Here is a 10,216-nt window from a genome sequence, read left to right as displayed (position 1 = left end):
CAGAGACAGCCACTATTAACCTCTCCTCCATTTTGCAATCGGAACAAATAATCAGTAGGAACCAAAGTCAGAGGTGCGGTTTCGGAGGAGGGTGCAAACATACTTTGATTGGTAGTCGCCGCCCCGCGTCACTGCTCATTTGCATAAAGTTGAGCCAAGCTCAACTTGTTCGCGTCGCTCGAATCGCTCAATTCGTGTCGCTGGGTGTCGCTCACTCATTGAAAATGAATGACTTCCGGTCGACGTGTCGCTCTCGGTGTGAACGCACAGTTACAGCTGCCACATTAAAACCCTGGAACACTCACATCTGCTGCCTTCAGCGAATCCTAGGAATCACTTGGTGTGAACGAGTGCCACACATTGAGATACAGAGGAGAACAGGCTGCAGTAGCATTGAGACTACAATCACTCAGCACCAATTACGGTGGCTAGGGCACATAAGGATGCCTTACACCCGGCAACCGTGCAGGGTATTGTATGGCCAGCGCCTTGCTGGATTACAGGAGGAGATTTAAAGACCAGCTGAAAACAGTGCTTAAAAAAGGAGCAAAATTAAACATGAAGACTTGGAAAGTATGGCTGCTGAACGAAAACACCTGGAGGCAGCTGTGCTTGATTGGGACTCAAACACCGGAGGAGGAAAGGACAGCCAGGAGACAAGACTCAGGGACATACCCATGGTTGCCAGTCACACTAATACTTGTGGATCTAGGATTGGATCTAGGATGATCGCTTCAGAATGAGTAAAGCTCTGACTTGGTGGTTCGAGGCATTGATTATGTTTTTTTTTTTTTAGACATGCTTCGAAGCTTCACCGACAAGGGTGACCTCACTAGTTATTAGTACGTGGTTAAAATAAGGTGCACGGATTTGGTACATTATGGTACATAGACTGAGGGCTCAACAAATTAACATTGGCATGCATCATGGTTAGCAGGGTTCACATCTAGAGATCATTTCAAAATCCACCTTGAATTCTACTCCAGAGCAGAATAAGGAAGTAGCTAGGGACCATCTTACAGAACCATTAGTGGACTAGCTTTGTCTTTGAAAGAAGGCAAGGTGAGCAGCAAGTTCTCAAAAACATTTATTCACAAACCACAGGCAGAGCAGATTTGAAGTTGCTGGAGCCTTTGATCATGCACAGGTCTGTATTCAAGTACACAGAAGGTTGTGGTCTGGAGTGCTGCAGGACGTTCAGGGCACAGCAAAGCCAGAGGTCCCAACCCCATAGATATTGTCCCACTACATCTGCTTTATTAATGCCTGGGAGGAACACGGGGGAAGTCGATGAAAAGGAAGTTAGCTAAACAAGGTGAAGGCCAGGAACCACGAAAGTTCTCCAGGATGGGGAAAGCACAACAGTAGTAAAACTTTACCTTGCAGGTCATTCTTTCATTGGCTCAGGATTTGGACCAATCCCTGACCCTTCCACAAGCAGCAGTTTCTTGAGCTGGCCTGGTTCACCACGAGCATCTATAAACAGACATTGCACCCATAATGCAGGTAGCTGTAAGTTTAGGTCAAGCCACAAAAAACACCACACTAACCAAATTAAACTAGCAGCCATAAATACAGTGCATCCAAGACCTGATAGTTGTGTCCCAGTAACTGTTGGGAGACAGCGCAATACAGACAACACTCAAACCTTTGTAGTCTCTGATCACTCGCGATAGCAGCAGGCCAGTTTCACGTCGTTGTTCTCGCTCTCTCGTCGAACCGAACGCTGCAACACGAGAGGACGACAAACTCAGAAACCCCATAACGGAAACAATACAAATACAACAGCCACACAGATAAACTTACCGAGACTAACGACAGCGATCAGAGTCATAAAAATGAAGACTCGCTGAAGACCCATTACGACTACACACTAAAATATCAAACTCGTATTGAAACACATCTTTGCTGCTTGGATCGGACATTAAATAGCCGAGTACAAATCGTGATCAGGTGTCCATCTCGCCTGGCCTTCATTAACAATTACCGTTCATTTATCTTTGGGAACTAAACTGTTAATCAGCGCAGTTTGTTATGAGCTCGTTTGAAGTGACGAATAAACGCGGTCTAGCAAGAGGACGATGCGTAGATATCGTTAGGTCTAGTGATGGGAATTCTAAGCTTTCTATCCAATTGTACTGAAAATAGGTTCACTTCATGAAGCCTGGTGGACAGAGAAAGCTGCGTCTTTTATTAATTCATTTTTAGCGTTTAAAGACTTTTGAGATGGGATGTTGTAAGCAGGATATAAACTTCTTACAAATTCCCTAAATTCTGCGTCGTCAACAATACTAAAGGGCTGTGAGTCTTTCAAAATCATATTTAGCAATGCCTTGTCAATAATTTGTCTTGTTCCTAAGAATTAATGTGACTCATTTTGTATCTAATATACTATTCATAAAAATGTATAACATTTCCTATGCACATGAATACCGATTGGAAAACTTACACATTTAAATGTATTAGTGTTAACAGCATTAACAAAAAAATGTATGAATAAAGCTTGAATATGTTAATGTAAAACAATATAGGCTCTTCATACCTACATGACAATGTGGCTTTGAGGATGTATGGTTTCATGTTTTGCCCAAAAATGTCTTAGCACTGATGATGTATTGTTGTTGTAAGCCAACTGCTGTGAGCATACTAGACACTTCACCTGAACTAAAACAGTATTCCTGCAGTATTTTAAATGTAAAATAAATGTAGGGATTGTTACCGGTTAAATATACTAAAGCTTATTAAACAGTTCTCAACCTTATTAGGTGGCATAAGCTCAGTGATCCCAAACTTCAGAACGTCCTCTTTTTCTGGCAGGTTCCATCTTTGCTATTAGATATGACAGTGCTTGTAGGCTGGAGCCTTTGATCATGCACAGGTCTGTATCAAAGTACACAGAAGGTTGTGGTCTGGAGTGCTGCAGGATGTTCATGGCACAGCAAAGAATGCCAGAGGTCCCAACCCCATAGAGATGGTCCCACATCATCTGCCTGGGAGGAACATGGGGGAAGTCGGTGAAAAGGAAGTTAGCTAAACAAGGTGAAGGCCAGGAACCATGAAAGGTCTCCAGAATGGGGAAAGCACAACAGTAGTAAGACTTTACCTTCCAGGTCATTCTTTCACTGGCTCAGGATTTGGACCAATCCCCGACCCTTCCACAAGCAGCAGTTTCTTGAGCTGGACTGGTTCACCACGAGCATCTATAAACAGACATTGCACCCATAATGCAGATAGCTGTAAGTTTAGGTCAAGCCACAGGAAAAAAACGCCACACTAACCAAATTAAACTAGCAGCCATGAATACAGTGCATCCAAGACCTGATAGTTGTGTCCCAGTAACTGTTGGGAGACAGCGCAATACAGACAACACTCAAACCTTTGTAGTCTCTGATCACTCGTGATAGCAGCAGGCCAGTTTCACGTCGTTGTTCTCGCTCTCCCATCGAACTGAACGCTGCAACACGAGAGGACGACAAACTCAGAAACCCCATAACTGAAACAATACAAATACAACAGCCACACAGATAAACTTACCGAGACTAACGACAGCGATCAGAGTCATAAAAATGAAGACTCGCTGAAGACCCATTACGGATACACACTAAAATATCAAACTCGTATTGAAACACATTTTCAATTGGAGAATTGTGCAAGGAGAATTGTGACCGCAGAACTTGTTTTACATTACACTTGTGTATTAGGCAGTGTTGGGAACGTTACTTTAAAAAAGTAATTAGTTATAGTTACTCACTACTTGTTCAAAAAAGTAACTGTGTTAGTAACTGAATTACTCTATAATAAAAGTAACTTGTAACCAGGGAAAGTAACTATTTGCATTACAGTAAAAAAAAGCTATAGGCCTATGCCAATGAATAAGGATTTTTTGAAAAAGCAGTTTTCACAGTCAGTTGAAATAAGTAGATCAGAAAGGTGTCTAACTTTTGATATTTATTGCACATCAACAGACCAGTGCAGGATAAAATCCTTTTAAATCCCAAATCTTTGTAAAAAAAAAAAAAAAAGTAAACAGTTACACTATATAAAGTGCATTTACATCTATCAAATAAAATTCTCTCAACCTGAGACAACTGGTTTGTTCACAACAGAAGTAAGCTTAACAATAAAACCTTTATTCTTAATTACATAAATCAAATACCCAGTCTGGTAGACATTCAGGAACTTCAAGTATTTTCTTAAATAATGTTAATATCGCCACCTTGAAAATGCAAATTTTTCTTCGACTTGCTCCTGACTCGCCATTTCTGCCTCTTCTCTGTTTGTGTCATGTGTCACTGGTGTGCTTCGGCACGCATGTAACAACACTGGCTCTGATTGGCTACCATAACGCTGCCTTAGCCAATCGCTTAAGTTAATCTGTTAAGTTCAACAGGTGTTACACCGAGAACTGTGACCTATCGAGATCTGTTACTCCTCACTAGCCTGGGCAGCGGTCCGCTCGCATTACTGTTAGTATATCAATATATAGTAACGCACCACTTTTAATGACCAGTAACGTCAACGGCGTTGTAACGACAGGAAAAGTAATTCATTATATTATCCCGTTACTGACAAAATGACGCTGTTACCTAACGCCGTTATTCGCAACACTGATATTAGGTTATACTTGATTGATTCAGTTCATGAAACATTCTGCTCCCCATTGTGGGTATTGAACTAGAATTTGTGAAATGGACTTTAACAGAGACTTCATGTGCATTTATGTGAAGTTAGCAAGATTTCTCATCAATGGAAGTTACAAACTGTGTTTTCACAAGAAAAAAGACTCATCCACAGATTTTCCCTTTCTTTCCCTGTTACGCTTGGGGAGAATCTCACACAAAGATGGATATCAGAGCTGTTCTAATGGTTTGTTAAATCAATAAAAATTTATTTATATAGCGCTTTTTACAACAGTTGTTGTCACAAAGCAGCTTTACAAGTGTTCAAGTCCAAGCCCCCAGTGAGCAAGCCAACGGTGACAGTGGCAAGGAAAAACTCCCCAAGAGCATTAGGAAGAAACCTTGAGAGGAACCTTGGAGCATTCTGAGACATTGGTCCATGAGTCTATTCACTACACCTTCAACCAATTTAGTGACCACGTGCAGCTTAGCTAGAAAGATCCCAGAGGCGAGCCCCAAAATTGTTAAGATTATTTCTTTTGGAGTCATCTCAGACATAGACCAAAACCATCAGGGTTCATAATTTGTACAGCCCTCAGAGTTCCATAGCCGGGCCCTGGAGAACAGATTGATAACACACGGGTGTCAGGAAAGAGTTCCAAAGTTTAATAGTAATACATGTAGTTAAATACCGAACGAAGATATGTCTTAACACAATTGGGTAAGAATAATAAAACATATGTAGGATTGGTGTTCTCCTTATCAGGACAGGAGGCACAGAAGACTGGATCTATGAGTATTGGAAAAGTATAGGGAGACACACACAGAGAGAGAGAGAGAGAGAGAGAGAGAGAGAGAGAGAGAGAGAGAGAGAGAGAGGTTCTAACTGAGGAGCAGACACACAGGTAAGGGAGTGAACTAAATGTCAGAGTGTACTGTCTGGGCGTCACAGACAGTAAACCACATGTACTATGTCAATATGAACTTGCATCTTGACATCATGGCTTTATGTCTTCATTTTGCTCTGATTACTTTGAGCCTGGCTTAGTATATAATGATGCCATTTGCTATTAGAGGAGATCATATGCTTTCCTAGTGGCATGTAATATTAAATATTGTAACGAAATTGAACCAGTCATGACACTAGTTGATTATATTTTGGTCAGTCTTTGAAAATTAACATATTAAAATGACAGCTATACTGACCACTGCTGGTGATGGAAATGTGTTCACACGGAAATACCATGGCCTTCAAAAGATGTGAATTAAGTTTTATTCCATGTTTGGAAATAATTATTTATTGCTTATCACAGAGTTGTCCCTTGGAAATAATGTACATAATGACAAATTTAAATAAATTCAGTCGTTCTTGACTTGAGCTTTAACAAAATAGGTCTGTCTTTATCAGAGGTGGAAAGTAACTAATTACATTTACTCACATTACTGTACTTGAGTACTTTTTATGAGTAATTTGTAAGTTTCTGAGTAGTTTTTGAAATATGTAATTTTCACTTTTACTTGAGTAAATTTTGACCTAAGTAGTTTTACTTCACTACATTTGAACGCCCTCACGTTACTGAGTAAAAAATATTGATGGTGAAAAATTAAATGCGGGCGGAAATTTAAACTTCCCAGAGTCCCAGAACTGAAGCCCAATTGCGTGGCCTTGCCTTGCGCGCGCCCTGTCCATTGTCTCATAATCAGGTCGTAATCTGGTGCACTTTTTAAAAAATTTATCTTCTATCTATCAGGTTCTGTGGCATCCTGTGTGCATTTTATTGTGAATAGTGGGATCCGGTGTGCACTGTATTTTGAATAGTTGGATCCTGTGAGCACTTACTTTTAAATTGTGGGATCCTATGAGCATTTTTTTTTTATGTGGGATCCTGTGGGCATTTTATTGTGAGTAGTGGAATCCTGTTGCATTTTAGTTAGATTTGTGGTATCTTGTGGGCACTTAATTTTGTGTGCATTTTGTTTTTTGAATACTTTGTAATTTAAACTTCTTTATTCTCATCATGGTGTTGTCCGTTGGACGATAGGACTGAAAATTGTTTGCACTTTATGGTAAAGGTTGTGACTATCCTTGTACTGTGAGGAAGTATGTTCCTGAGCCCAGCTGATTTTGCAAGTATGGGTGTGCACTTAAATACACTTTGAAATCGATTAAAACAACTTGTGCTGAATTTGGTTCATGATTCATCCATGCATTAAATAACTGAAAGTAACTAAGTAACTTTAACTCAAATTACATTTTAAATGAAGTAATTTTGTACTTTTACTCGAGTAAATTTTGAGATGGGTAATTTTACTTTTACTGAGTAGATTTTAGGCAAAGTAAAGATACTTTTACTCAATTACAATTTTTCCATACTCTTTCCACCTCTGGTCTTTATGAATGGTCATTATTTTGTCTGTAGCTTGCTGGTGAAACATTAAAGGTGAGGAGTACTTCCGGGTTATTAGCCTGCCCTGTCGTCATAAGTATCCCAATTTATGACTGGAAGATAGTAACTTTCTAATGCAAAGAAGAACTGAACATTTTGTACACGTTACAGCAGACATCCCAAGTCCCCCGGTAGCTGCGGGAGTCTCCCGCATTTCGGTAGTGTCTCCCTGATACCCAAGAGTCACATATAATCTCCCGGAATTCAGAATGAGTGCCCCACACAAACGCACACACAGGCGACAGACTTTTTTTTCTCTAATCGCGAGTGGGAAGGAGAGAGAGGGGGTTCTGATTGGCCTGTTTTCCGCTCAACAACTTACATTCGCCGCCACTCCCCTCGCCCAACAACTTAACCTCCGGGAGGGGGGGGGGGGGGGGTAACCTCCCTGAAATCAACTTTTGCAACTTGGGATGCCTGTTACAGGAGTGCTTTTTACAGCGATCCCGACCTCACAGAATCCAGAACAGACCCATAAATTCTGTATGGAATTTGTCCAACGTCCACTGGAGGATGTTTGGTAGGGCCCTGGCAATGCTCCTGCTTTCAGGGTCATTTCCTTCTCCAGCACTCACGTAATGGCCTGTATCCTGATATTTCTCCTCAAGATTGTGCTGGGAGACGAGCAAACCCCCTTGAGACAGCACGTGTGGATGAACCACCCTAGAGGACCTGGAAAACCTGTAGGAGGTACTGCCTCACGATACCAACAGTGAAGAGAAACCACAGCACTGTGGAGTAGTCATCTGTGGCCACCAGTTGTGTTGCTCTGGAAAGGCTGAAGCAGTTGTCCCTGTCAGAGCAGATATGGAACGCTCATGCTTCGGATTTTATCCCTGAAGTTTGACTTATTCTGTGCTGATTTAAGTGTAATTTGAGCAGGGTAGTATCTAGCTCTTTTGTGTCATCACTAATCTTGAGGGTATGATTTAGATGCACAAATCTTGATAGCACAATCTCAACATCTACATGAACATATTCAAGCATCAACGGACTTGAATGTACACAGTTTCTCTTTAGCATCCTTTGCGGAAAGGCCTTTTTGACAAACCCTCCCCATCTTCAATTCAGTAGCAACTCCTGTTGGTAGGCAAGTTTGCTCATACATCTAAAGTAAGCAGAGTGGGTACCAGCTGTGCTGCAGACCACTGGGTTTCAAGAGTTTACATTTCACAAATGTGTTACACCATACGGCAGAGAACACACCCTCCCAAGTGCTAGGTTAGTGAAACAAGACTTTGGGTGGGAGAGTCCTTGTGTGACGGGCACAGCAAACCCAGAAAACATGCCATTTTCTTAATGGATGAAAAACCAAGACAACTCAATTGGAGATAATGGGATTTAATTTGCAGGGATTTCATACCAGGGCCAAGGACATGGGCATCGAAAGCGCACCTTATAATCGCGACAGAGTCTATCCTTCTTCTGCTGAGAATTCAAGCAAATAAAGCCCACAAGCAGGTCTTGGCTGAAAAAGCACAACACACAAACACGGTATTATATCCTTGCCAGCATTTAGAATCTACTCCACATGCTTTGCATTTGTACAATGGCAATTACTCAGTTTCTTCAAAAAGGTACACCCACTGTATAAACAATTGTCCTGTCTGTTGAGCAGGTACACCAGAGAGGGTTTGAGCCTCGATGGCCAAAGGATTTTTGCAAATCTTTCCCGGGTATTTCATCTCAAGGTTTTCTACCGTTTCCCAGTCTCCAGTCCCACTAGGGTCATCACAGTCAAACCACTGAGTGTAACACACTAGATGGAGGAAGATGAGCAGAACTGATACAGGACACAAGGATCACATCAAGCTTTTAAATTTAAAGCTTTAAACTGCATAGTATGCAAGTCAACTTGACTGCCCAGCTACATGTAGCCCAAATCAAGACATCAGATTGGAGCTTACCCTTGACACCAATGCGGTCCAGCAAAGCTGCTGAAAGATAAAGCAAAGTATTTCAGTGCAAGTATTTCAATGAGTTCTGTAAAAAAGAGATGTTACTTACCAGCACTAGGAATGGTCAGCATCATACAGAGAATCTAAATAGAAACCCAGAAAAAAATTGTTTTTATAGCCGAACAGGTACAGATCACATTCTACACCAGCAAAGATCACTCAAGAAGAATAAACCAAAAAGCTTGTTGCAAATGCAATGTGGAACAAAAATGCTGATACAGGTTCAAGAATCAGCATCAGTATAAGCAAAAAACCCTACTCACCAACACCTTCATTGTGGCAGGTTTAAATCCACACACACAATTGGCACAATACACAGCTACACAAACAAAACATGATATCAGTAGGCCAAAGTCAAAGAATCAACAACAACAAACCATCACTCATATTAGACTATAAAGAAAAACTCCTACACTTACCCAAAGTCAACTGTCATGATGGTGTGGTTCATTCTGCTCTTTTGTATGGACTGGAGGAATCCTTTGGGGGCTGGGATCAGGGGAGCATGCTGAATGTACCTGTTTGTAGAAGGGCATTCATTAAATAAGGTTAGGATAAAAAACTATACTTAGCAGTGAGATTAAAATAGATATAAATAGATGTGAATATAACAGTGATTGTGACACGTATTTAGGATGCTGCATATTGGTAACTCTGTATACCTGACGATCTTGAATAAATGGTTTATCCCTTTTAGAATGAGGGAGTGGCTAAAGGTTCAAAAACCGAGTAGTTTAGACAAATGAGAAAAATGGGGGAAAAAAGAAAGATTTGTGTGGTTTGCACCTGGTAATTTTGATTAATGTTAAGTCTGTTACTGTTTATAAGAAATTGGTGCAATATTTGCATTATACTACATATGGTTTAATTCTGATATATTGCTCAGATCAAATCTTTTTTTTTTTGGTTTGCATGCTTAATTGCAGATGAGTTATATATGTAATGTGAATGAGTCTGTCTTCCAAATATGCATGCATGTGTACATTGATATGTTTTTGAACAAGTCACCAGTGACAAAATTATGACTCATGGAATTCATGAGCAAGATGTCAAGCCCCTTAATGTCACACCTAGCCTCGCACCGCCACTCCCCTGTCAATTTGCAATGCGTTATTAGTCTCATGTGTTCCTTGTTGGTTTTAGAGTATTTATACACCATATTTTGTCATTCATGTTGCTGGTCTTTGTTATA

The 10,216-nt window shown here is 40.7% G+C and overlaps 1 protein-coding gene and 2 long non-coding RNA genes across 4 annotated transcripts; all 3 read right to left on the bottom strand.

Annotated features, from left to right (window-relative positions):
* Positions 1 to 1,074: 1,074 nt before the first annotated feature.
* On the bottom strand, positions 1,075 to 1,948 carry LOC143514161 (uncharacterized). The gene is made up of 4 exons (XR_013130774.1): positions 1,807 to 1,948; positions 1,649 to 1,726; positions 1,380 to 1,476; positions 1,075 to 1,266 (listed from the first exon to the last, which is right to left on the bottom strand). It is a non-coding gene; the product is annotated as an uncharacterized LOC143514161 (long non-coding RNA).
* A 1,151-nt stretch (positions 1,949 to 3,099) lies between these two features.
* On the bottom strand, positions 3,100 to 3,611 carry LOC143514163 (uncharacterized). Its single transcript, XR_013130776.1, has 3 exons — positions 3,535 to 3,611; positions 3,377 to 3,454; positions 3,100 to 3,200 (listed from the first exon to the last, which is right to left on the bottom strand). It is a non-coding gene; the product is annotated as an uncharacterized LOC143514163 (long non-coding RNA).
* A 4,780-nt stretch (positions 3,612 to 8,391) lies between these two features.
* On the bottom strand, positions 8,392 to 9,402 carry LOC143514159 (cartilage intermediate layer protein 1-like). 2 transcript variants are annotated; one of them, XM_077005034.1, is made up of 5 exons: positions 9,288 to 9,402; positions 9,074 to 9,107; positions 8,974 to 9,003; positions 8,654 to 8,825; positions 8,392 to 8,534 (listed from the first exon to the last, which is right to left on the bottom strand). In XM_077005034.1, the coding sequence occupies exons 1-5, from the start codon at positions 9,297 to 9,299 to the stop codon at positions 8,408 to 8,410; spliced, it is 375 nt and encodes a 124-aa protein (XP_076861149.1). In that variant the 5' UTR covers positions 9,300 to 9,402; the 3' UTR covers positions 8,392 to 8,407. The 2 variants fall into 2 exon arrangements, with proteins under 2 accessions (XP_076861149.1, XP_076861150.1); XM_077005035.1 differs by having other exon boundaries at positions 8,974 to 9,000; positions 9,288 to 9,377.
* Between the last annotated feature and the right edge of the window lie 814 nt (positions 9,403 to 10,216).

The sequence above is a fragment of the Brachyhypopomus gauderio genome, chromosome 5 (genome assembly GCF_052324685.1).
Source record: "Brachyhypopomus gauderio isolate BG-103 chromosome 5, BGAUD_0.2, whole genome shotgun sequence".
Classification (NCBI taxonomy): domain Eukaryota; kingdom Metazoa; phylum Chordata; class Actinopteri; order Gymnotiformes; family Hypopomidae; genus Brachyhypopomus; species Brachyhypopomus gauderio.
The sequence above is the reverse complement of the archived record's forward strand: the minus strand, read 5'-3'. Positions and strand labels throughout refer to the sequence as shown.

Excerpts from the sequence above, each read along its gene's own strand:
- LOC143514159 (XM_077005034.1), bottom strand. Across the intron at positions 9,004-9,073 it reads GCTGACCATTCCTAGTGCTG|CAGCTTTGCTGGACCGCATT; the intron begins GTAAGTAACATC and ends TTTATCTTTCAG. Across the intron at positions 8,535-8,653 it reads ACAGGACAATTGTTTATACA|CCAAGACCTGCTTGTGGGCT; the intron begins GTGGGTGTACCT and ends GTGCTTTTTCAG.